The sequence below is a fragment of the Molossus molossus genome, unplaced genomic scaffold (assembly GCF_014108415.1).
Source record: "Molossus molossus isolate mMolMol1 unplaced genomic scaffold, mMolMol1.p scaffold_m16_p_12, whole genome shotgun sequence".
Taxonomy (NCBI): Eukaryota; Metazoa; Chordata; class Mammalia; order Chiroptera; family Molossidae; genus Molossus; species Molossus molossus.
The window spans coordinates 30,815,535-30,842,448 of record NW_023425347.1 but is presented as its reverse complement, the minus strand read 5'-3'; the positions used below and the strand labels follow the sequence as shown (position 1 = coordinate 30,842,448).

Sequence of the window (26,914 nt, the reverse complement as noted above, 5' to 3'; positions counted from 1 at the left end):
TGCAACTCTTTTTCAGAAATGAGTATTATTTTATTTATTTATTTATTTTGGTACTGTGCCCCTAGCGGGAACCGAACCTGGACTCTCTGGTCTGCAGGCCGATGCTCCAGCCGCTGAGCCAAACAGGCCAGGGCCAGAAATGAGTATTAAATACAAATATAACATAAAGGTAAAAGGGGGTAAAAGCATTTTTTAAAAGACTACAGCTTCTGCAATTTGGAAATAAGCATGGTATAATAAAGAATAATTTAGGACAATAAAAACATAAAAGAAGAAAATAACTGAACTTGCACAGGTGAATGAAGATAAGATACAATCAGAAGAAAAAGGACTACTATACATAAGAAACATTTTTTTGCATAACCACACACACGCACGCGTGCACACACACACACATAAACTGAGACACAAAATAAAAATAAAAAGAGGAAACAGAAAAAAATATATAGAATACCACCAAACTAAAATAGCAGACAGAAACACAAGGAAAAAGAAACAATGGTGATATAGACCAAATGGAAAACAAAACATAAAATGACTGTAAGTCCTAATATTTCAATAATCACCCAAATGCAAATGGACTAAATTCACCGATTGAAAGGCACAGAGTAGTGCCCTGGCTGGTTTGCTCAGAGGTTAGAGTGTCAGACTGCGGACCAAAGGATCACAGGTTCGATTGCTGGTCAAGGGTACATAACTGGGTTGCAGGTTCAATCCCCAGCCTGGTTGGGGTTGTACAGGAAGCAATCAATCTCTCTCTCTCTCTCCTTCCTTCCCTTCCACTCTATCTAAAAGTCAATAAAAAAAAATATCCTTGGGTGAGGATTAACAACAACAACAAATAATAATAATAATAATAATAATAATAAGAAGAAGAAGAAGAAGAAGAAGAAGAAGAAGAAAAGGCACAGAGTAGCAGGATGAATTAAAAAACAAGACCTACCAATATGTTGCCTTCAGGTGACTCAACTCAGCTACAAAGACAAACAGACTCAAAGTGAAGGGGTGGATGATGATACTCCAAGGAAATGGCATCCAGAGAAAAGCAGGTATAGCCATACTTATCAGACAAAATAGATTTCAATATAAAAAGGGTATAAACAAAGATAGACATTTTATAATGATAAGGGGGACGATATATTAGGAAGACCTAACACATTAATATATATGCACTCAACCAGGGAGCACCAAAATATGTAAAACAATTACTAACAGACCTAAAGGGATATGTTGGGGCACAAAACTAATCTCAATAAATTTAAGAAGACTGAAATCATACTAAGCATATTCTTCAACCACAACTGTATGAAACTGTGAATTAACTTCAAGAAGAAAGCTGGAAAAACCACAAGTATGTGTAGATTAAACAACATACTACTGAACAAATATGGGGTCAAAGAAGAAATAAAAGAGACCAAAAGATACATAGATACAAATGAAAATAACAATATGCCCTGGCCGGTTTGGCTTAGCGGTTAGAGCATCGGCCTGCGGTCCGGAGAGACCCGGGTTCAGTTCCCACTAAGGGCATGTACTTTGGTTGCAGTTTGTCCCCGGCCCTGGTTGGTCGTGCGGGTAGCGGCCACTCGATGTGTCCCTTCACATCGATGTTTCTCTCTCTCTCTCTCTTCCTCTCTCTCCCTCCCACTCTATCTGTACAAAAAATGGAAAAATATCCTCAGGTGAGGATAAAAAAAAAATAAAAATAAAAAAATAAAATAAAATAAAATAACAATATGACACACTGTCGGATAGATCAGTTGTTTGGAGTGTCATCCCAATACAGGAAGGTTGTGGATTCAATTCCAGGTCAGGGCACATTCAAGAATCGATATTTCTCGCCCTGGCAGGTTTTGCTCAGTGGTTAGAGCGTTAGCCCACGGACCAGAGAATCCTGGGTTCGGTTCCCACTAAGGGCATGTACCTTGGTTGCAGTTTGTCCCTGGCCTGGTTGGGGTTGTGTGGGTGGCAACCACTTGATGTGTCTCTCTCACATCGATGTTTCTCTCTCTCTCTTCCTCCCTCTCTCTCTCTCCTGCTCTATCTGAAAATAAATGAGAAAAAAAAAAGAATCAATCTCTCTCTCTCTCTCTCTCAAATCAACGAAAAAAAATATTTAGGATGCAGTAAAAGCAGTACTAAGAGGAAAGTTTATAGCATTACAGGCTTATATCAAGAAACAAGAAAAATTTCAAATAAACACTCTAACATTTCACTTTAAAGAACTAGAAAAAGAAGAACAAACAAAGCCCAAAGTCAGTAGAAGGAAAGAAATAATAAAAATTAGAGTAGAGTTAAATTAAATAAAAAATAAAAGACAATTGCCCTGGCCAGTTTGGCTCAGTGGTTAGAGCGTCCGCCTGCGGTCCGGAGAGACCCGGGTTCGGTTCCCGCTAAGGGCGCGTGCCTTGGTTGCAGTTTGTCCCCGGCCCTGGTTGGTCGTGCGGGTGGCAGCCATTCGATGTGTCCCTTTCACATCGATGTTTCCCTCTCTCTCTCTTCCTCTCTCTCCCTCCCACTCTGTCTGTACAAAAAATGGAAAAAATGTCCTCGGGTCAGGATTAAAAAAAAACAAAACACAACAATAAAAGCATATTTAAAAAAATAATAAATAAATAAAAGACAATAGAAAAATTAATGAAACAGAGTTGGTTCTTTGAAAAGATAAATAAAATTGACAAACCTCTGGCTAGACTCACTAAGAAAAAAAAGGAAAAGACTGAAATAAAATCAGAAATGAAAGAAGAGAAATGACAATGGACAACACAGAAATACAAAGGATTATAAGAGAATAGTATGAAAAGCTATACACAACCAAATTCAATACCCTAGAAGAAATGGACAAATTGTGTGTGTGTGTGTGTGTGTGTGTGTGTAAATGGATAAATTCTGAGCATGTGTATATACATACGTTATGCACATATCTATTTATGTGTACATATGTATATATTTAATGTGTGTGTGTGTGTGTATCCTTCTTAGATTGAACCATGAAGAATTGGAAAACCTACATAGACCATTCAACAGTAAGAAAATTGAAACTCATAAAAAGCTTCAGGACAAAAAATGTCCACAACCAGATGGTTTCACTGGTGAATTCTACCAAACATTCAAAGAAGATTTAATACCTATCCTTCTCAAACTCTTTAAAAAAAATTGAAGAAAAGGAAATACTTTCTAACTCATTTTATGGCTAACATTATTCTGATACCAAAACAAGGCAAGGACAACACAAAAAAACAAAATTACAGGTCAATATCGCTGATAAACATAGATGCAAAAATCCTACACAAAATACTTGCAAATCAAATACAATAATACATTAAAAAGATAATACATCACAATCAAGTGGGATCCATTCCAGGGATGCAAGGATCATTCAACATACAAAAATCAATCTATGTGATACACTACATTAACAAAATAAAAAAGTTATATGATCATATCAATAGATGCAGAAAAAGCATTTGACAAGATACAACATCCATTTATGATTAAAACACTCAATAAAATGGGTATAAAAGAAAAGTAACCCCAACATAATAAAAGCCATATATGACAAACCCTCAGCTAATATCGTATTCAATAGTGAAAAACTGAAAGCCCAGTCTTGTCACTGTTATTCAACATAATATTGAAAGTCCTAGCCAGAGAAATCAGGCAACAGAAACAAATAAAATGCACTCAAATTGGGAATGAAGTAAAACTGTTACTATTTGCAGATGACATGATGCTATATATAAAAAAACCCTAAAGATGCCACTAAAAGACCATTAAAAACAATAAACAAACACAGTAAAGCTTCAGTATACAAAATAAATGTACAAAATTCATCGCATTCCTGTATACTAACAATGAAATATCAGAAAAAGAAACATAGGAAACAATCCCATTTGCAATTTCAATAAAAAGAATAAAATACCTAAAAATAAACTCAACAAAGAAAGCGAGGGACCTATACACTAAAGACTACAAGACATAGTTGAAAGAAACTGAGGAAGAAACAAATAGAAAGATATTCTGTGTTAAAGGATGTAAGAATCAACCTTTAAAATGGCCATACTGTCTGGCCAGTGTGGCTCAGTGGTTGAGCGTTGACCCACGCACCAAGAAGTCTCCGGTTTGATACCTGGTCAGGATACATGCCCAGATTGTGGGCCTGATCCCCAGTGGGGAGCATGCTGGAGGTGGCCAGTAGATGGTCTCTCTCATCGATGTTTCTATCTCTCTCTCCCTCTCATTTCCTCTCTCTCTAAAATAAATAAAGGGAAAAAAAAAAATCTAAATAATAAAATAAAATGGCCATGATACCTAAACTAATATACAGATTACTATAAAAATCCCAATGGCATTTTTCAAAGAAATAGAAAAAAATATTTCTCAAAATTGTGTGGAATCACAAAAAAACCCAAACAGCCAAAATATTCCTGAAAAAAAAGAACCAAGCTGAAGGTATTACAATGCCTGAGTTCAAATTATACTACAAAGCTTTTATAGTCAAAACAGTATGGTATTGGCAGAAAAATAGACACACAGACCAATGGAACATAATTGAGAGTCTAGATATATACCCACACATATATGGGTAACTAATTTTTGACAAAAGAGCAAAAAACATACAATGGAGAAAGGAGGGCCTCTTCAATAAATGATGGTGAGAAAATTGGAAAGCCATGAATTGCAAAAGAATGAAACTAGACTGCTATCTGGGGATCACAAAAAATAATTCAAAATACTTTAAAGACTTGAAAGAAAACCTTAAACAATAAAATACATACAAGAAAACATAGGCACTAAACTTATGGACCTTGGTCTCAGAGAGGTTTTTGTGAGCTTGACCCCAAAGGCAAGGAAAGTAAAAGGAAAAATAAACCAATAAGATTACACCAAACTAAAAAGCTTCTGCACAGCAAAAGAAATCAACAAAAGAAAAAGGCAACCACCGAATGAAAAATATTTGCAAAGGTTATATCTGATATCTCCGATATCCTCCAATATCTTCATTATTCAAAATATATAAAGAACTCATACAAGGCAACAATAAAAACAATTTATTTTTAAAATGGGCACAGGACCTGAAAAAACACTTTTCTCAAAGACATACAGATGCCCTGGCCGGGTAGCTCAGTTGGTTAGAGCATTATCCCAATACATCAAGGTTGCCGGTTTGATCCCCAGTCAGGACACATACAAGAAGCAACCAATGAATGCATTGGTTGAGCAACAAATCTATCTATCTATCTATCTATCTATCTATCTATCTATCTATCTATCTATCTATCATCTATCTATCTATCTATCTATCTTTCCCTTCCTTTCTCTCTTTAAAGTCAATAAATAAAAATTTTTAAAAAGAAGATATACAGATGGCCAACAGATATAGGAAAAGATGCTCAACTTCACTAGCTATTAGAGAAATGCAAATCAAAACCACAATGAGATACCACCTCACACCTGTTAGAATGGCTATTACCAATAAGACAAGAAATAACAAGTGTTGGAGAGGATGTGGGGAAAAGGGAACCCTTGTTCACTGCTTGTGGGAATGTAAACTGGTATAGCCACTATGGAAAACAGTGCTACTATATGACCCAGCAATCCCTCTTCTTGGTATCTACCCGGAAAAATGTAGAACATTTATTCGTAAAGATGTATGTACCTCTGTGTTCATTGCAGCATTATTCATGGTGGCCAAGACATGGAAACAACCAAAGTGTCCTTCTTTTGGTGACTGGATAAAGAAGATGTGGTACATATATACAATGGAATACTACTTAACCATCAGAAAAGATGAAATATGCAATTTGTGACAACATAGATGGATCTTGAGAGGATCATGCTAAGTGAAATGCCTTAGATGGAAAAAGATAAGAACCTTATGATTCACTCATATGTGGAAAATAAAACAGAAAGCAAAAAATGAAAAACAAACTCATAAACACACAACAGTATGATGATTTCCAGAGTGGGAGGGAATGGGAGGAGAATGTAGAGGGTAAAGGGGTCAAATATATGGTGACAGAAGGAGACCAGATTTTGAGTGGTGAGTACACAATGCAATATACAGAGGATGTCTTATAAAACTGTACACCTGTAACTTATATAGCCAAAAACCATTAATAACCAATGTTACTTCAATAAATTTGATTTAAATAAGTAAATAAATAAACCTAAAACTAATTTTCATGGAGATTGTTTTCTGACCCTGATAGACCAATGTATAGTCTGATTGAAAAGATGTTTCAGCCCTGGCCAGTTTGGCTCAGCGGTTAGAGCGTCGGCCTGCGGTACAGAGAGACCTGGGTTCGGTTCCCGCTAAGGGCACGTACTTCGGTTGCAGTTTGTCCCCGGCCCTGGTTGGTCGTGCGGGTGGCAGCCACTCGATGTGTCCCTTCACGTCGATGTTTCTCTCTCTCTCCCCTTCCTCTCTCTCCCTCCCACTCTATCTGTACAAAAAATGGAAAAATATCCTCGGGTGAGGATAAAAAAAAAAAAAAAAAAAAAAAAAGAAAAGATGTTTCAGTCCAGCTGCTGTGGCTCAGTGGTTGGGCGTTGACCCATGCACCAAGAGGTCGCCGGTTTGATTCCCAATCAGGACACATGCCTAGTATGTGGACCCGATCTCCAGTGGGGGTCATGCAGGAGGAGGCCAGTCGATGTTCTCTCTCATCGATGTTTCTCTCTCTCCCTCCCTCTCCCTTCCTCTCTCTCTAAAATCAATAAAGGAAAAAAAAAGAAAAGACATTTGAACAAGTTGAAAAGACATTTGAGCAACATATTGCTTTTTTTTTTTTTTTACCACACCCCATCAAAACCTGCATGGATGTGGATGCTATTGTAAGAGAGAGTGAAAATAGCAATAAAAGTGGCAGTGATTCATATGACAATATCAAACATCTAGTAATAGTTTCTGTGAAAACAGTAATTTATTCTATATGACACCATTACATTGTTTGAATTTGATATGGAAAAATTATAGTTCATTTCCAAATCTAAGTATTGCTTCATAAATTTTATTTACAATTCCAGTATCTCTTGCTTCAGCACAGCAAAAATTCTCCTAACTAAAATTAATAAAAATTACTTAAGAACCACAATGATCAAAAAGAGGTTGTCCAAGTTGGCATTACTATTTGTACAACACATATGATGTGATATCTTGGTGATAACAACAAAGAGGCTTTGCTGAAATAAAGATACCAAAGAAACCTTTAAGAAAATGCTTTTATTGATTTTTTTAGAGAGAGAGATAGAAACATCAATGTGAGAGAGAAACATCGATCGGCTGCCTCCTACATGCCCCCCACTGAGGATTGAGCCTGCAACCCGGACATTTGCCCAGACCAGGAATTGAACTGGGACCTCTCAGTTCATGGGATGATGCTCAATCCATTGAACCACACTGGCCAGGTCAAAAAGAAACTTAAAAAAAAATATGTATATTATAATGAATTGCATGTCTTTTTCTTATTAGTCATTCAGACATCAGTAACCTATCAACGGAACACCCAGATATGCTCAATCGTAATTATGTGGGTTGTCCCTGATATTCTTCCGACTCTTAGTCCCATAAAAACCATAGCTTTACACTTTTTTTTTTTAAAGAAACAAAGATTATTCTTTCCTTGAAGACTATTTTCCTATATAAAAGTACAGGTTTAAAGTGTTTAAAATGTTTTTAATGTTTTTAATATCAATGAAGGGGATACAACCATAAAGTAGTTCACCCTATTTGCTATCCTTTATGAATAACCACAAACTAATGTAAAGCAAAAAGCAATTGTAAAGAAAAAAATATTTTGAAATAACAAGATGCTTTTAGAGTATAATTATGAAAGTCGGTGGTTTCAATACAGAACCTGCTGATTAAACCAGCAAGTAGGTACCTCAAAATCATAATATATGGGTGCTCTGGCCAGTTTGGCTCAGCGGTTAGAGCGTCAGCCTGCGGCCCAGAGAATCCGGGTTCAGTTCCCTCTGAGGGCACGTACCTTGGTTGCAGTTTGCCCCCGGCCCCGGTTGGGGTCGTGTGGGTGGCAACCACTCGGTGTGTCTCTCTCACATCAATGTTTCTCTCTCTCTCTCTTCCTCCCTTTCTCCCTGTCGCTCTTTCTGAAGATAAATGCAAAAATGTCCTCAGGTGAGGATTAAAAAAAAAAAATCATAATATATGAGTAACATCATAGAAATCTTTTCATATTTCATATTTTTCATAATCACTACCGGAACTAAACATTGCTGATTTATTTTCTATTTATAATATATGTTTGACATATTTGATAAAACTGAATTTGTTTTCATTTCAAATAATAAAAGAAATATTTCCCATTCCAGCAGGGATCAATGTTTTATTTTTTATTTTGAAAAAATTTTCCAAATCACAAATTGTTTGTAAGAACAGTACAAAGACTTTCCACATAACTTTCTCCCAGATTCCCCATTGTTAACATACTAATACATTTGCCTTATCATTTTCTTTCTTTTTACATACACATATCTGTATCTATACATACACATATATATGTAATTTTTTCCTGAGTCATTGATTGAGAGTCAGTTGCAGAAATAATGCCCATTACTCCAAGAGTTCAGAGTATATTTCCTAAAGAACACTCATACATAACCATAGTGTATCTATAAAAATAAAATTACCACTGATCTATTACTACCATCTAATCTATGAACTCCATTCAGATTTCACTGCTTGTCTTGAGAATGTCCTTTGTACAAAATAAATAAAAAGCCTTCCTTTCTCTTTTCTTGTCCAGGACGCAATCTAGGATCACACATTTTATACATTTGTCATGTCATTTTGGTCTCTTTCAATCTGGAATCTTTCTTTCTTTCTTTCTTTTTTAATCTTCACCCAAGAATATTTTCCCATTTATCTTCAGATAGAGTGGGAAGGACAGATATATATAAACATCAATATGAGAGAGACATATCGATTGGTTGCTTCCTGCAGGACACCAACTAGGGCCTGGGACCAAACTGCAACCTAGGTATGTGCCCTTGACTGTAATCAAACCTGCGACTTTTTGGTCCTCTGGCCAATGTTCTAACTGCTGAGCCAAACCAGCCAGGGCTGGAATATTTCTTTAGTCTTTCCTCTTCTATCATGACTTTGTCATTTTTTAATATTAAACAGTTACTTTGTAGAATGTCTCTTAATTTGGGTTTGTTTACAGTTTCATCATGTATCAGATTAGGCAGTTAGATTATGTAATTAAATTAGATTATATAAATTTAGCACAAAATGCTCCTGTATTTCATAGCAGGAAGAACACAAAGTTGACTTGTCCCATTACTGGTGATTTTTAACTTTTACCACTTGAGCAAGATTTCCCCTGGCTTCTGGTGTCACCAACTGCACAGGCTGGGTCAGCCATGCTAGCCACAAACTCCCAACCAAGGGGAACAGATACATGTATTTTAAATTTTATTGTAATAAATATTTATCAGATAAGAAGCAGGTTAAAGAGAATATAACACATTTAATTCAACAATGTGTTAGCTTGCTTCATAAATATTCAGATGAATGGTATATGGGCCTTCATATGAACTCTTGCCCTAAAACATGCAAAAGTTAGGGGTAGGCCCACTTCCATATAGATTTTCCTTCCTTATACTTCCACTTTCAGTGCAAGCAGGGCTTGACCAAGACATGTGGTACCTGTTGTAGGCTAATAACTTGATGAACCACCAAAATAAAGTCTTAAAGTATTTTCTATAAATACAAATTGTATGCCTCTTTCTTCACATTTCCAAAAGCTCCTCAACAAAGATTGAACCATACCTGCCTGTGAGGAGTGTTTTAACATTTCTCCTTGATGGCTTGCTCTGTTGACACTGGCCAGAGTGGACTCAATGTACATTTTTCTGGTTATATGATAAGTTACATTTTGAAACCAGAGTAAATTGGCATCATAATTCTGATTTACCCTTGTGGCAGTTCTTGTTTGGCAGATCATTCTCCCAGCTCTGACAGTGAACGGTTTACACATTGATTCTTTCCTGCTAGATTAAAATCATGCATACCCATCTCCCCAAAGCAGGCTTATATCATTAGAGGATGGGATACAGAGTTAAAATTCATTCTGAGGATACGATTATTTTTTTAAATTTATTTAGCTATCCCTGGCCGGTTTGGCTCAGCGGTTAGAGCGTCAGCCTGCGGTCCAGAGAGACCGGGGTTCAGTTCCCGCTAAGGGCACGTACCTCGGTTGCAGTTTGTCCCCAGCCCTGGTCAGTCGGCAGCCACTCGATGTGTTCCTTTCGCATCGATGTTTCTCTCTCTCTCTCTCTCTCTCTCTCTCTCTCTCTCTCTCTTCCTCTCTCTCCCTCCCACTCTACCTGAATAAAAAATGGAAAAATGTCCTCGGGTGAGGAAAAATAAATAAATTTATTTAGCTAGTTAATCCTCACCTGAGGATATTTTTTCCATTGATTTTTTTAGAGTAGAAGGGAAGGGGGGAGAGGAGAGGAGAGGAGAGGAGAGGAGAGGAGAGGAGAGGAGAGGAGAGGAGAGGAGAGGAGAGGAGAGGAGAGGAGAGACAGAGACAGAGACAGAGACAGAGACAGAGACAGAGACAGAGACAGAGACATCGATGGTTGCCTCTTGGCAGGAGCCCTGACCTGGGCCGGGATGGAGCCTGCAACCTGGGTACCTGCCCTTGGTGCCCTTGACTGGGAATCAAACTCATGACCCTCCAGTGTGAGGGCTGATGCTCTAACCACTGAATCACGCAGCTAGGTCTTGAGAATGCCATTATTTTAAACTGTTGTGCTGTGGTAATTAATTTGTCTTCTTTTCCTAGTAACCTCAGTTCATTCCATTATTGGGAAAAATAGGATTTGTTTTTTACTTTCCTCGGACCTCTTGTTTTGATTAAGATTGAAGCCAAATTTAAAAGTCAGATTCCCAGTCCCCAAACCAGCGGGTATGGTTCATTAGAGGTGGTAGGTATTCATAGACCTGCATTTTACCTAGTACCCAAATAATTCCAATGCAAATTCCATACTGTTAGGTGAAGGAATACTTTCTCTTGAAGCGCTTTGTTTACTTGGTTGGTTGGTTAGTTGGTTGGTTCTCCTCAGTCTTCATGTGGAGAATAAAAAAATGACTTATTACATTGGTTTAAAATAATAATTTTTTTATCCTCACCGAAGGATATTTTGTATTTATCTCTAGATAGAGTGGGAGGGAGAGAAAGGGAGAGAGAGAGAGAAACATCGTCCTGAGGACAAATCAACTGGTTGCCTCCGCAGGACCCCGATTGGGGGTGGGGAGTGGGGGCGCAAACCGCAACCGAGGTACTGCCCTTAACCCAAATCGAACCCGAGACTCTTTGGTCTGCGGCGGATGCTCTACCGCTGAGCCAAAATGGCCAGGACAAAATAATACATTTTTTAGAAGACAAACAGAAAAAGAGTTAATCCGATTAGAGCAGGGGGCTAGAGAGAGGGAAAAGGAATGAGGTGGTCAGGAATCAGGGAAGGCGATGGAGGTAAAGCGGGGCAGTAGTTCTCATACCATTTTACTGAATGTCAGCACTATGCTAGGTGCTGGAGATTTAAAGGTGAACTTGGGAGCAGGGTGGGCCGACGCGGTCCGAAGGTGCCGCAGGAAGGCAGAGGAGGGGCTCCTAACCCAGGCTTGGAGAGCTAAGGCAAGGCTTCCTGGGAGGACTTTATATGCTCTGGACCCAGGTGAGTAGCAGTCCAGGAGGTAGAGTCCTTCCTAGAGGGAGCAAAAGAGCTCCAGAGCACATTCCTTCTATTTAATTTTTAAACCCTTTTCCTGCTTACACAAGTAATATATGTTTATTTTGAAACAACTTCCTGGCACAGAAAAGCGAAACCCTCCAATAGGTAATTCTCCCTGTTAGCGCTTACGGTCCATCTCAGTCGGATCACCAGCCAGGAGCATTAAAGATTTGTTGCGACAAGGCGAAAGCCCGCATGGGTCCTCCTACCAGCAGGAGGCGGCATGCCGCACACCTGACGGCACGAGGATCTCTCTTTAAGACGTCGCTTGCGTGATCGCCGGCGCTACATACTGCGCCTGCGCACGGGCTGCGGCCTTTTTCCCCACCGGAGCCGTGCTGGGCCTGCTGGTCTGTGGCGGTCCGCGGACGCGGGTTTCTGTTCCGCAGGATGGTGAGTGGGTATCCCAACCTTGAGACTACAGATGGACAGGGGTTCCCTCACCTTGCCCTAATGCCAGCCTAGAGTTGGTCTCGCGTGTCTCAGGGGTCGGATGGCACTAGATTGCAGGCTCTGTCCAGGTCAGGCAGCTGCTCCCAGCGTGGCGTTAATGGCTGCCGCCAGGAGCGCAAGCTTTGGGGGAAGGAGGTTGAAGAAGAGAAGGAGCTGAGGCGGCATTTAGCGGGTAGGCAGGCGGGGAGGTTAGTAGACAGGCTGCGGGGATACTGCCGGCTCGCCGAAGAGGCCCCGTCAGGCGGCCGGGCCTGGGAGGTTGCATTAGTCCGTCTACCCGCGGGATGCCGAGTGGGGACGGGGTGCGGCTCCTCGGACCCAGCTCCACTCCTGACTGCTTTGTGGGTTTTCTGGGAGAGGGTTGGTGTTGCAGAAAGCCTGCGTCGTTGGTCTGAAGAAGTCGCTTGTCGGTCTTGACAGGTGGAAAGTAGGAAAAGTGATTTTCGATCCTAGATGGTTTGAAAAAGGTGGGACTCGACAAAAGTGACAGTTGTATACATTCATTTTTGAAGTTCAGATGTTACTTTGTTACAACTCAGATGTCAGAAGTATCACAAGCTAGAACGTTTGCTAACATTCTTATTTTCTTTAAGGGGTTCGTTAAAGTTGTCAAAAATAAGGCCTACTTCAAGAGATACCAAGTGAAATTTCGAAGACGACGAGGTATGGTCAGGTTTTCATGTTCACGATACTAAAGGAGTCTGCTCTGCGGTGGTGTAGACTTTTATAAGTTGTTTTTGTTTTTGTTTTTCCCCAGAGGGTAAAACTGATTACTATGCCCGGAAACGCTTGGTAATCCAGGATAAAAATAAATACAACACACCTAAATACAGGATGATAGTTCGGGTAACCAACAGAGATATCATTTGTCAGGTAAGTTGCTTTGGAGACTCAACCAATGATGGTGAAACCCCACCTCCCCTTAACTCACAGTGCTGGAGAAGTTGTGCCTGGGAAATAAAACATATGTGTGGATTAGAAGGTCCACTGAATGTGGAGCCTGGCACTCCAAAAACATTGAGTTAGTTCTTTTCCTTTTTGTGGGTCTTAAATTGGAGCCTGGAAAATTGGTACTGTAAAAAATACTCTGACTGGAGATCAGTAATGTTTGGGGATCCTGACCCAGTTTATGTGTGAAGTTGTCCTCCACATAAAAGACCTCCAGAAAGTGGCATTGTGCTCCTAGAAGATACTTTTCTGGACTTTTACAACTAGGGAAAATCTTTTTACTTGAGATTTTCGGGGCCTTTGCAGGAAGCAAGCACACCTATCTTCTGGGCAAACTAATTTGTGGTTGTGAATGTCTTCCTCCATCCCTAACTATAGATAACTAAACAGTAGGTGTCTGAAACATTATTGGACTTAAAATAAGCTTAGTTCAAAAGATGTTTGAAATAATTGGGAAGTCCTGTGACTTTTCAAAGTGCCACTAATTCACCAGCTAAGTCTTTTCAGTATTTAGAAGTAAGGAATTACTGTATAATTCATTCCAAGGCATTTTAATATTCCTTATCCATGTGGTAATTTTAACTTCACATAGTGTGACATTAGTCAAACATATTTACAGACTCAAATCTACCTGCTATAGTTGATCAGACCATAAACTACTTGGAGGTAAGTGGGTTTAACAGACAGATTTTAAGTGATGCAGGTCTGTGTCCAGATTTTTTTTTTCAAGTTCTTTGGAAACAGGCATTTGGGACAAACAGTAAAAGATTACTAACCTGGTTTTTCTTTTACTATAGATTGCTTATGCCCGTATAGAAGGAGATATGATAGTTTGTGCAGCTTATGCTCATGAACTCCCAAAATATGGTGTGAAGGTTGGCCTGACAAATTATGCTGCAGCATATTGTACTGGCCTGCTGCTGGCCCGCAGGGTATGTACAGGATTACTTTAATTGATGTATTTTGGAATTAGATCATTGTTTGGAATTGTCTGAAAGATAGATGTTCACACATGGATAAGATGTCCTCCGCTGTTGGGTCGAGAGTGTCTGATGTTACCCTGTGTCTTACAAAGTCGTCATTAGGAAAGATGATTTAATAAATACAAGGTTTGAGACAGCAATGCATTTTCTGATAATTTGGGAAATCAGTTTCCTGTTTTCTATTGTGTCTGTCAGGTATATCCAGACCAGTAGAATTTTCTGCAGTGGTATCTAATCTGTCTGATGTGGTGGCCAGTGGTATCCAGCAGCCACATGTGGTTGAACATGTGACATGTATTTAGTGCTACTGATGAACTGAATTTTTAACTTAAATTTAAATAGCTCCTTAGTGGCTACCTTATTGGATAGACCTACTCAGAAATGATCTTCTGACCAGAAGCATATATTAAAAATGCAGACTAATGCAGACCTTCAGATTTGTTTTAATAGGATGTCCAAGTGGTTTATATTCATGCCAAATTTTGAGAAGCAGTGTTTTCAACTTGGAGGTGTTGGGGAGGGGCGAGGGTGTTTTAATCATCTTTGCCTCTGGGTGGCAGCATTTATAATAGGATGAAAATGTGATTTTGCCTTATTTTTCTGTTACTGACCTTGTTTTGTAATGGAATTGTTAGGCATGCATCATTGTTGGGGACCCACATCCTCATTGGTCATAAACATGTTTGAGTGAGGGTGGGTAACGTTGTCTTTTTATATGAGAGCAAATTGGTGCAAAGGTACTGCTTGTGAAGCCATAGTTAGTTGATATGTACTAGCAGAGGAGTGGCGTGTGTTAAATTACAGCCAAATATGACTGATGTATTGTGATTACCTCCCTTAAGTAAATTGAAGAGTCAGATTTATGCACATCCTAATTGATTGTTACATAAATCAAATATGGACATGAAGCAGATAAAGAAGCTATTGAATAAAGTTAACAGTTGTTGAAATTGAATGGTTTCTTTTTATAGCATTTAAAATTTATATTCAAAAGTAGGTTGGGATTAAGGGATAAATTGGAAGGAAATTTTTTTGTCAGAAGTCATTAAAATTGTGACTTGAGATAGTGTTAGAATTGTTTGAATATATTCAAACAAGTATTCAGACTGGCTTCTTTGTTATTAGCTTCTCAATAGGTTTGGCATGGACAAGATCTATGAAGGCCAGGTGGAGGTGACTGGCGATGAATACAATGTGGAAAGCATTGATGGTCAACCTGGTGCCTTCACCTGCTATTTGGATGCAGGGCTTGCCAGAACTACTACTGGAAATAAAGTGTTTGGGGCACTGAAGGGAGCTGTGGATGGAGGCTTATCTATTCCTCACAGGTAATATAGTATTCGAGGCCTCATTGCCTGGACCCCAGTACTTTGTTGTTTCTAACTAGTTGGACTGTGGAGATTTCTGAAGTAATAAAAGTAACAGTAGTATCATTGTATGCCTGCTATATACTAGGCAGTGTGCAAAATGAACCTGGCAGGGCAGGAAGGAATTAGCAACACACTTTACAACTGAAGAGACTGGGATTTAGAGGTAAATAATTTGCAATATTTTGGAGCCAATAAGTAAAAGAGGTGGGGTTGAAACTAGTACCTTTTATGTGTGGCTTAGTTTTGGTTGGAAATGAGCAACTCAGTTTCACTGCCACTTCTTCCCTTCCAATGCATTGTCCTTTTTTTTCCTTCAGAAAGAAAATGGCTTTACTAAATTATGGGGGAAAATAGACTAGAAAAGGTTTGAGAAAAAGGCTCATAACAGATTTCTAAACTTTCAACTGGAAATAAGATTATAGGCCGTTCATAGAAGCTATAGTTGTTTAGATTTGGTTATTCCTTTAGTTCAAATTAATGTTTTTTTATATTGTTCAGTAGATAAATGTATCTTAAAATGATTAATTAGCTTCTTAATATTTTAGTGGTTGTTGATTTAACAAAAATTGTGTGTGTGTGTGCGTAGAGAGAGAGATTGAGTTGTAAGCCTGTAAAATATAACCTACCTGGAACTTAATCTTACAGTGTGGCAGTGGGGGGTGTTTTTGAGGATCTGCAGTTCTGTTGGAAGGCATCTGTGTGACTTTGAATCATTCCCATGCACCCTGAGGCACCACTGAGAAATCCTAGGATTTTGTGGGAGCAGTTTTGAAACTTTTTTTTTTATCCTCACCCAAAGACATTTTTCCATTTTTTGTTCAGATAGAGTAGGAGGGAGAGGGAGAGAGAGAGAAACATCGACTTGAAAGAAATACATCAAGTGGCTGCCACCCACACAACCCAACCAGGGCCAAGGACAAACTGCAACCGTGGTACATGCCCTTAGCAGGAACTGAACCCGGGTCTCTCTGGACCACAGGCTGATGCTCTAACCGCGGAGCCAAACTGACCAGGGTGTGAAACCTTTTTTTTATGATAATAAGGAAAACTAACTTTATAGTGGTAAAGAGCTTTGGTTCATATAATGGGTTTTTAAAGTACTTGTGGTATGATTTTCTCTCTTGGAATTCAGAGATTAGCTGCTGAATGATGATATCCCACCAACTGAGCAGTCAGTAGTTGGTCCTTTGGTTGCATATGATGCAATTAATAGTTTCAAGACGGGACTGATGGCAGCTACTGAAATGAATTCCTGCTAGTGAACTGGTTTCAATCAATATATACTAACATGTGAGAAACTTTATTTTAGTACCAAACGATTCCCTGGCTATGATTCAGAAAGCAAGGAATTCAACGCAGAAGTACATCGGAAGCACATCATGGGTCAGAATGTTGCAGATTATATGCGTTATCTAATGGAAGAAGATGAAGATGCTTACAAGAAACAATTCTCTCAATACATAAAGAACAACGTAACTCCAGACATGGTAAAAATTTTAACTTAAAATGCCTGTATGGTTCATTTATGGAACCAGATTTACTAGTTTTTTGTGAATACGTTTATATAGTTTTATTTCAGGTTAAGAGTTTAATATGGGCATGTTTACAGGTACAGACAGACTTTTATAAGCTGTCCTTGGCTTAAAATGAATGGCGTGAAATCGGGATGTTGGACCCGGGTTAAAGGATGAAGTAATATAATGAGCTAGAGCTGTCAACATGCTTTTAAGACTCTTTGATGCTGAAGGATGGCAGGTTTTAAGTATCTAAATCTAAAGTTTTTGGTGGCTTTTATACATTTGGCTGTTTTGTATTGACTTCATTTCTATGGTTATAGTTATAATATACCCTCTCTGATATGAGGTGCTAGTTATTAAACTTCATTCATTGTGACCATGGTGGAAGAAAGGTTTTTCTTCGTAGCAAACAAGTGCTATGTTCTGGACTTTCTGAATGTCTCAGGCATACACACAGAAAGGGAGATGGACAGATTTTAATACTAGTTCTGCATGATGCTTAAGAATTAAAGGGAACGATGTTTGCAAAAGTGAGTTTAATGTTGGAAAGTGGATTGTTCCTAAAGTTGAGTCTCCAGGGCTATCTGTTTAAATACATTGGAGTAATTGATGATAGTACCAGTTTTGAAATTGTAGTGAAAACATAAAACACAAAAATCACACTGATTGCTGTAAAACTGTTACAAATACAGAATCATATATAAATGGAGGGTTATATATTAAGTAATTGTTTTTTTATATATTTTTATCTGTTAGTGCATAGTTCTTATTTTGGCATAGATTTGGCTGTGAAAATTATTTTTAAAATAGAGTTTTATTGGGAAAAGATTGTCATTTGTATGCTTTGTACAGTCTAGGGCTGGGTAAATACATAGGTTGAGTTTTTAACTAGGAAAAGGGTAGATTTATATTAGTTGAGTAGGTGCATGTATTTTCACATGAGTATATTCCCTTATGTTACTACCAGCACTGTCCCTATTCACCCTGCTAAAAAGGTCTCTTACTTTTGTCCTGCATTCCCCTCCCCCCGCCGAACCTTTTCTTGCTATGGTCATGTTACATATGTTCAAGACTTTCAAATTCTCAGTCTGTGTTTTTAGATAATCTGATGCTTTTCTGTGTAGATTCTGTACTTCAGCCAGGACCACTCTTTGGCTAATGTACTTTCCAACTAGCTCATTAATTTCATCTATGGAGCCATCTTTCTTTATGCATGCATACTGAAGTCCAATGCAGACACCTGGTATGTCTTCCAACAGGAAGTGGTCTTTACCTAAACTCATGGTGTTATTTACATATATGGTTGTATTTTCTACTTGTCTGATCTCTTGGAAAGAATGAACTGGGTTGCTTAGATTTTATTTTTAATGGCTACCTATGAAGTCATCAAATGGGTTTGTTAAATACAGTGGAGAGCTACTGTAATAAAGTGCTAAAAGAGGTAGAGAAATTAACTTTCAAAAGGTATTTAGGTGGTTGAAGTCTTGTGTAGTGATGTTTTGTGTTGTTTTTCTTGGCTAAGCTTTATACAAATTCATGTAGTAATCACATTCTCTACGCATTGAATAGTTTTATTAGAGACCTGGATTACTTGATTCATTCTTTAGGGGGCTGTAATTTTTACTACATTTTGATAATGAACACTCAAACAGTTTACAGCTGCTCATCATGAGTGATCTTGCACAGGGTCAAGTCATTTACCATTGACTGTGTATTAATCCTCACTGATTATATATTTTCCATTGATTTTTCTTAGAGTAAAGGGGGGGAGGGGGGAGAGAGAGATACGTAGAGGTGAGAGAGACACATTGATTGGTTGCCTCCCACACACACGCCAGAAATTGAACCCATGACCATTCAGTGCATGGGCCGACACTAATCACTGAGCAACACCAGCCAAGGCTACAGTTGCCTCTTGAACAGTGCAGGGTTAGAGGCACAAACAACATACACACAGTCGAAAATCCATACACAGCCTTTGACTTCCCCAAAACTTAACAGCAGCTGCTCTCTGGATTGAAAATAAGCTTTTTGAACCACAGAGGTGAAAACCAGGGGTCTTGGGGGGTCAACTGTGTAATTATTGAAAAAAGATCTGTGGTCCTTGCTGGTTTGGCTCACAGGCTGGAGCATCAGCCCTCTGACGGAAGGGTCTTAGGTTTGGTTCCAGTCAAGGGCATGTGCCTGGGTTGCAGATTTGATCCCTGGCCCTGGTTTGGGTTTTGTGGGAGGCAACCAATTGATGTTTCTTTCTTTCCCCACTCTAAAAATCAATGGAAAAATATCTGTGGGTGAGGATTAATAACAACAAAAAATGAATCTGCATAACTGGACCTGCACAGTTCATACCTGTGTTGTTCAGGGGTCCCCTGTATTTGGGGGTGATAATTGAAACAGTTCATAGAGTTGCAACATTGTTTCTTTGAACAACATTGTTTTCATTAAGATCTAATTGGATAGCCTTTCAGGGTATTCTAGAAAAATTCTAACCACTTTATGGTTCCAGAGGCCTAATATTGCCAGAAACCAGTGACATGCCGTCGTAGTAGTAGTAGATAGAAGAGGTCCTGGTAGGCGATACTGGAAATGGCTTTGAAAGATCTATCAGGTATCATTGGAAAATGTAAATCTGGGGAATGTGAGGGGACAAAATAACTTGGCAATTGCTGCTTGGCTCCATACATTCTTTAATCTTCACCCAACGATGTGTTTTTGATTTTAGAGAGGGAGAGAGGGAAACATTGAATGGTTGCTTCCTGTACGCGCCCAACTGGTGATTGAACCCCACAGCCTTTTGATGTATGGAACAACCCTCCAACCAACTGAGCCACCTGGCCAAGGCCCCATATACTCTTAATCTGCACATCTTAAAAACTGGGCATGTATCTATCCTCACTTGAATCCAGGAATTTAGGTCAGACAGTATTTTAAATGAGCATAAAATGTGTTCCTACAGAAATCAATTTGCTCTAAACTTGAACGACTTAAAAAGCATAGCCAGTTCCATTTAGAAATTTAAGCGTATACCAACACTGACCTAGTTTAGTGCCTTTTGAGAATCTGGCTTAGAAAGACAAACAGAGCAAGTAATAGATTACAGTATGTTTTATTATTGTTTAGGGCATATGAAGTGAAACCAAGTACTGTTTGCTTTGCTTTGTTTCAGATGGAGGAGATGTATAAGAAAGCTCATGTTGCTATACGCGAGAATCCAGTCTATGAGAAGAAGCCTAAGAAAGAAGTTAAAAAGAAGAGGTATTCATCTTACTGTTGTCTTTTCAAGAAAGAGTTTGGGAGGGGTTCCGAACCTGCCTTGTTTTATCTTACTCAGACTCTGAGTAAAGTGCAAACTCGATCACTAACTCTGCATGATGTTGCAGGAGTGAAGGGAACCAGGTTTGCTAAAGTAATTGTGGTGATAGAGAAATGCATTAGCCTCAGAAGCTACTGAGGTGGTTCATTCTATCCTAATACAGTATAACTACCAATTACTGCTAATACTTAATGATTCTAAACGTAATAATATGTTTATTTCATTTTTGGCTCTGTGTGGTAATAGGACAGTATCACAAAAGTTGGGGTTTGGGAAAATTAGCTTAAAATCATAAACAGGTACCTGTATGAGAAATCTTATTACAGAATTTTTGTCCTTTTCAATCCAATTAACACTTCTTTATCCTCTTTACCTGTGGTTTTAAAAAATAACATTCCTGTCTCTTCCTTTGTTTTATAGGTGGAACCGTCCCAAAATGTCTCTTGCCCAGAAGAAAGATCGGGTAGCTCAGAAGAAAGCAAGCTTCCTTAGAGCTCAGGAAAGGGCTGCAGAGAGCTAATAAACCAAACCACAATTTTCTATGAAGATTTTTCAAATAGACAATAAACTTATTGAACAAGCAGCTATTTCTGTGTTAAGCTCTTGTTAATGAAACTGTAGGAAATACCATGAAATTAACAGTATTTTCTTGAAGAAACAAATATAGATTTTTTTCCAGAAAAAGATGTCTTGCATATTGACTCAGAGTTCATACCTGTGCGTGGGCATCTGTTATTCCCAACAGGAGTTATCCTTCAAATAGTATGATGTACAGCCTTCCTTAAAAGTCTGGCAAGCAACATACCAGTCTTCCACTAGGAAATACTTCATTCATTTATTGTAACCAGATGATTGGTGGGAAGAAAGTTACCTCAAAGTAAGCAAAACTGGTGCTAATCCATGGCTTTAATTTTTTGAGAGAGAGTTATCCAATGAAGGTGACATAGCTAAAATACTTTAATCAGGCGAAATCTGAACAGAGCATACTGGGTCTTTTCTCTAAAAGGTATTTAATTTTATGAAGATGTTGAAAGGTACATGTCAGATCTGAGTAAACAGTGAGCCACACTGGCCAGGTGATAGGTTTTAAATTTTAAGAGGCTTGGTAAGAGCCACTCGAAACTTTCTGAAGCCACATAAACTTGGATGTCTGAGTTAAAATGTGTTTTAAGTGTATAATACAACAAAACATACTATTAACATCTGTTTATAAATCAGTAATTTTAATTCATCTTTTTTGCAGTCTTCATTTCTGTTAATGTGCAAACTTTACCATGCTAAGACATTAGTAAATTTATGTGTAAATTTTAAACAGCAGCTTCAATGCAAACTATTTCCAGCAGTGGTATTTTGGCTAACATAAATTAACAAAATACTCTCACTGTTGATGTTTATGTAATGAGACTTCACAGCATTATTTTAAGTCAGTCAGAATAGTTACACAGTGAATGTATTGGGAACTGGAGGGCTTCTGAAAGAGCAAGAATGAAAATTTTTTTGGACCTACTGATCCTATACCTCCTGCCATTCAGCAACAGACATATTTTGAGATGATGACTTCTTAGGAATGGGAAAGGAGTTTTGTGTAACTGGCAGGGATTTTAATTAGAAGCCATTTTTTTAAAGAATGCTCAAACTTGTCTAAGTGATAAGTTTCCCACAATGGTCACAATGTCCAAGTGAACTAAGAGTCATTTGTGTAAGAAATTTTCTTCCACAGTAAGGTTTTTAGGTTATTTAGTATCAAAGAATGTTCCATTTCCATTTGATTTGCTGTGACTTTGAGAGCAATACAAGAATAAAGTTGCTTTTCTAATTCTTCACGAATTTCACTTGGAGCACCAAGCAATAGGTAGTCTTTGAGTAACTGACAGGCTTTTGCCAAGTTTGGTTGTATCACTTCTGAAGTACACTTCATTGTACTCTGATCACAGCTAGTTCGACAATCCGTGCCGTAGACACAGTCCAAATCAGACTCACAGTGACGATCCTTTATAAGTTCTTTCAGGTTTGTCTCTGGCACAATTTTTCTCATGTCCACCATTTTCAAATCATACTTATCATTATATCCTAGGTTTTTGGCACTAGTATCACACATGAGGAAGTTTCCATAGGGGCCATGGAAAACATCTTCCACGAATTCTAGAAGTCCTATGGCTATTTTAGCCTTTCTGGGCCATGATGGTGTGAACAACTGATCCATGCTTCTTCTGAACCCAGATGGAATAAATAGTTCAATGACCCATGGGAGGCTTATTCCATAAAGAGAGGTATATTCAATACTTTCCATTACATAGAGATCACCACAGAATCCCATTAATTTGGGGGTATGCTCTTTATCTTGAAGTATCACCATGAGAAGAAATTCATTTAATTGAAGAAGTGCCCATGCTGACTTGGCTTCTCCCAGGGAAACTTGGCCATCTTTGTCTCCATCAGCCACCGTCAAGATGAGATTAACCAGTTCAGAGAGGTTTCCTTGGTCACCCAATTTTGCCTGTAAAGATAAGAATTTAGCTAATTATAAAGAAGGAATGAAAAATATACTAACTTCCTTTATGGAGATTACTAAGGAATAAATTTGCTGCTGAATCCCCATAAGGAACTTGAAACATCTCCAAATGTTTATGATGCTTGCTAAGTGAGTCAGAACTATGTTTTATATAATTTCAGTAAAACTTGGCTAAGTCTGTTTATTAAGAAATGGCCACCGTAAATCCCATAATTTACTCTGCATAAATAGTCAAGACACTAAGTAATCTTTGTCTTATTCATACATTTACTTGCAAAATTGAAGTGTAATGTGCTCATAACCAATTATAAGAGGGGTCAACTGAAAATTATTTTGCAGTTGTCACATTAACACAGTTATTTAAGTTACATTATTCTAATTATGAAGGTTAAAAAGTATTTCCCTGTGAAGATTCTCTGGGATAAAATAGTTTGAAAATATAAACTGTCAAGAGAAAAGAAAGATTATGAGTGAAAATATAAGAGCAATACAAATAAGAAAGATTCCAAAAGTGTAATTATTTTCATCTTTTAACATTTCTATTTAATCACTGTATGAATATTTCTTTAAATATTTAAATAATTTGCAAATCAGGGTGTACTAGTTTTATTTCACCTTTTAAAAATATCATTTACAATATCAAACTATGGAGCAGCCCATCTATTTAATGAACTCCCCTTTCGTATCTGGACACTTGTAGCTATTATAATGTCAACGTAAACATCTTCCACACATTTTTTTCTTTTCTTTGAATTATTTCAAGATTCAAGAATCCCTGATACAGGTCAAAGAATAGTAACATTCTTGTGGTTTAGGATTGGTCCTGCCAATTCTTCCAGAAGAGTGTACTGCTTCACACTACCAACATGTGAATGGATATACTTACTTTAAAGAGACTGTAGACCATTTCTTTGAATTTCTGTACAGTAGTTCCCCTAGTTGGTTTATCAAATAACACTATTTCTTTTCTTGGTTCCAATTCAGTTCCAAAATCAGGATGAAGTGCTTGTTCCATTTGACATTTCACAACCCCTGGTAGATTATCCCAAATCCCTAAATACATCTATGTGAAAAAGAATGGCAAGTTATGCGTTAGGCTGAGTAGAAAACTCTGCCACTATATTTTTATAGTGTCTTTCTCCTCCAAAACCGCACATAAACAAGCAACAAAACATTGAAATTCTGTAACTTTCTTTTTGAATTGCACATTGGAAATCATTTCCTTAATTTTATTTTTTTCTTTCTTTTTTTTTTATCCTCACCCGAGGACATTTTTCCATTTTTTTGTTCAGATAAAGTGGGAAGGAGAGAGAGGAAGAAAGAGAGAGAGAGAAAAACATCGATGTGAAAGGGATACATTGAGTGGCTGCCTCCTGCAGGGCCCAAACAGGGCCAGGGACAAATTGCAACTGAGGTATGTGCCCTTAGTGGGAACCAAACCCGGGTCTCTCTGGACCACAGGCCAACGTTCTAACCGCTGAGCCAAACTGGCCCTAGCGGGAACCGAACCCAGGATTCTCTGGTCCACAGGCTGGTGCTCCAACCACTGAGCCAAACCTGCCAGGGCCATTTCTTTAATTTTTAAATTATAGAAGTAATGTGTATATATCTATATATTTTTAACCATGATCATTAATTTTATTTTTCCATTTTTTTTTATTGTGGTAAAATTACAAAAAATATATATATAAATATAAAATTTGCCATCCTAACCATGTTTTTAATTCTCGTCTGAGGATATTTTTCCATTGATTTTTGTTTTTTATTTATTTATTTTAGGACATTTTTGCATTTATCTTCAGATAGAGCAGGAGGGAGAGAGGGAGGAAGAGAGAGAGAGAGAAAGAGAGAGAGAGACATTGATGTGAAAGAGACCATAAAGTGGTTGCCACCTACAAACCCCAACCAGGGCCAGGGACAAACTGCAACCAAGGTACGTGCCCTTAGTGGGAACCAAACACAGGACTCTGGTTCGCAGGCCGATGCTTTAACCGCTGAGCCAAACCAACCAGGGCTCCATTGATTTTTAGGTAGGGTGTAAGGGAGGGAGGAGGGGAAGGAAAGAGATTGAGAGGAGAGAAACATTGTTGAGAGATACATCGATTGGTTGTTTCCCACACAATCCTGGGGTTGGGGGTGAACCCGCAACTCTTTGGTCCGAGGGCCAACACTGAGCCAAACTGGCCAAGGTATCTTAAAAATTTCTAGTTTACAGTTCAGTGCTATTACATCAATGAAGTTGTGCTACTATCACCACCATCCTTGTTAGAACTCTTTTCATCTTGTAAAACAGAAACTCTATACCCATTAAACAATAACTCTAGGTTACCCCTTTCCTCTCAGGCCCCAAAGTCACCATTCTACTTTCTGTCTTTATGATTTTGACTCATTCATATAAATGGAATCACAGAATTTGTCTTTTTCTGACTGGCTTATTTCATTTAGCATTATGTCCTCAAGGTTCATCCAGATTGTAGCATGTGTCAGAATTTCCTTCCTTTTTAAAGTTGAATAATATTCCATTATAAAAACAATATCAGTCCAGCTTATGTGGCTCAGTGCTTGAGTGTCAACTCATGCACCAAGAGGTTTGATTTCCAATCAGGACACAAGCCCAGGTTGTGGGCCTGATCCCGGTGGGTGGGGGGCCATGCAGGAGGCAGCCAATCAATGTTCTCTCATTGATGTTTCTATCACTCTCTCTCTCTCATTTCCTCTCTCTGTAAAATCAATAAAGGAAAAAATATATATATATATTTTGCATTTCCACTCATCTGCCAATGGACACTGGGTTACTTCCATGTTTTAGCTATTGTGAATAATGTCGACATAAACATGGGTGTCAAATATGTCTTGAAGAACCACTTTTAAATCTTTTAGGTATATACCCAGAAATGGAATTGCTGGATCATAAGGTCATTCTATTTTTATTTTTTTGAGGAACTGCCTTACTGTTTTCTCTATACCATTTTACATTCCTACTAATAGTGCACAAGGGTTCCAATTTCATTTGTTATTGTCTTTTTAAATTTTTTATAGTAGCCATCCTAATAGGTATAAGGTAGTATCTCATTGTGGTTTTAATTTGCATTTCCCTAATGATCAGTGATGTTGTGCGTCTTTTCATATATTTATTGGCCATTTGTATTTTTTTCTTTTCTTTTTTTTGGAGAAATATCTATCCAAGTCCTTTGCCCATTTTTTTTTTTTTTTTAAATTCTCACACAAGGACACTTCCCCATTTTTTTGTTGTTGTTCAGATAGAGTGGGAGGGAGAGAGAGGAAGAGAGAGAGAGAGAAACATCAACGTGAAAGGGACACACTGAGTGCCTGCTTCCCGCATGACCCCAACCAGGGCCGGGGATGAATTGCGACCGAGGTACGTGCCCGGGACCAGAATCGAACCCGTGACTCATTGGTCCATGGATCGACGCTCTAACCACTGAGCGAAACTGGCCAGGGCCCTTTGCCCATTTTTTAATCTGGCTGTTGGGTTTTTTGTTGTTGCATTTTAGGAGTTCTCTATATATTCTGGATATTAATCCCTTATCAAATATATGATTTGCAAATTTTCTCCCATTCTGTGGATTGCCTTTTTACTAATATTGCCTTTTGAAACACAAAAATTTTAAATTTTCACCAAGTCCAATTTGTCTATTTTTACTACTGTTGCCTGTTCCTTTGGTATCACACCCAAGAAATCACTGCCAAATTCAATGCTGAAGTTTTTACCCAATGTTCTCATCTAAGAGTTTTGTACATTTAGATCTTTGATCCATTTTGACTTTAATTTTGCATATGTTAGGTAAGGGTCCAAATTCATTCTTTTGCATGTGGCTATTCAGTTTCCCCAGCACCATTTGTTGAAAAGACAGGCCTTTCCCTATTGAATGGTCTTAGCACCCTTGTCAAAAATCACCTGCCAGCTCTGGCCAGTTTGGCTCAGCAGTTAGAGCGTTGGCCTGCGGACCAGAGAGTCCCAGGTTCGGTTCCTGCTAAGGGCACGTACCTCGGTTGTAGTTTGTCGTGTGGGTGGCAACCACTCAATGTGA

General features: G+C 38.4%; 2 protein-coding genes and 2 non-coding genes across 5 annotated transcripts in view; 3 read left to right on the top strand and 1 right to left on the bottom strand.

The window, feature by feature from the left end:
- The first annotated feature begins 12,063 nt into the window (after positions 1-12,063).
- RPL5 (ribosomal protein L5) lies at positions 12,064-20,937 on the top strand. 2 transcript variants are annotated; one of them, XM_036255840.1, is made up of 8 exons: positions 12,064-12,159; positions 12,813-12,882; positions 12,977-13,092; positions 13,965-14,099; positions 15,276-15,478; positions 16,830-17,007; positions 20,207-20,292; positions 20,771-20,937. In XM_036255840.1, the coding sequence occupies exons 1-8, from the start codon at positions 12,157-12,159 to the stop codon at positions 20,868-20,870; spliced, it is 891 nt and encodes a 296-aa protein (XP_036111733.1). In that variant the 5' UTR covers positions 12,064-12,156; the 3' UTR covers positions 20,871-20,937. The 2 variants fall into 2 exon arrangements, with proteins under 2 accessions (XP_036111733.1, XP_036111732.1); XM_036255839.1 differs by having other exon boundaries at positions 20,204-20,292.
- Positions 16,662-16,757, top strand: LOC118627374. Its single transcript, XR_004959123.1, has one exon. It is a non-coding gene; the product is annotated as a small nucleolar RNA SNORD21 (small nucleolar RNA).
- On the top strand, positions 20,381-20,515 carry LOC118627378. Its single transcript, XR_004959126.1, has one exon. It is a non-coding gene; the product is annotated as a small nucleolar RNA SNORA66 (small nucleolar RNA).
- An 828-nt stretch (positions 20,938-21,765) lies between the features above and the next one.
- DIPK1A (divergent protein kinase domain 1A) overlaps positions 21,766-26,914 on the bottom strand; it is a 107,797-nt gene continuing 102,648 nt past the window's right edge. Inside the window, exons 4-5 of the mRNA XM_036255838.1 lie at positions 23,749-23,925; positions 21,766-22,847 (exon numbers count right to left, since the gene is read on the bottom strand). Coding sequence (XP_036111731.1) covers positions 22,035-22,847; positions 23,749-23,925 — 990 coding nt within the window. The 3' untranslated portion in view covers positions 21,766-22,034. The remainder of the gene's footprint in view (positions 22,848-23,748; positions 23,926-26,914) is intronic.

Bases quoted from the DNA above. Each gene is read 5' to 3' on its own strand.
- RPL5 (XM_036255839.1), top strand. The intron at 13,093-13,964 runs GTAAGTTGCTTT...CTTTTACTATAG, and splicing joins ACAGAGATATCATTTGTCAG to ATTGCTTATGCCCGTATAGA. The intron at 17,008-20,203 runs GTAAAAATTTTA...GCTTTGTTTCAG, and splicing joins ACAACGTAACTCCAGACATG to ATGGAGGAGATGTATAAGAA.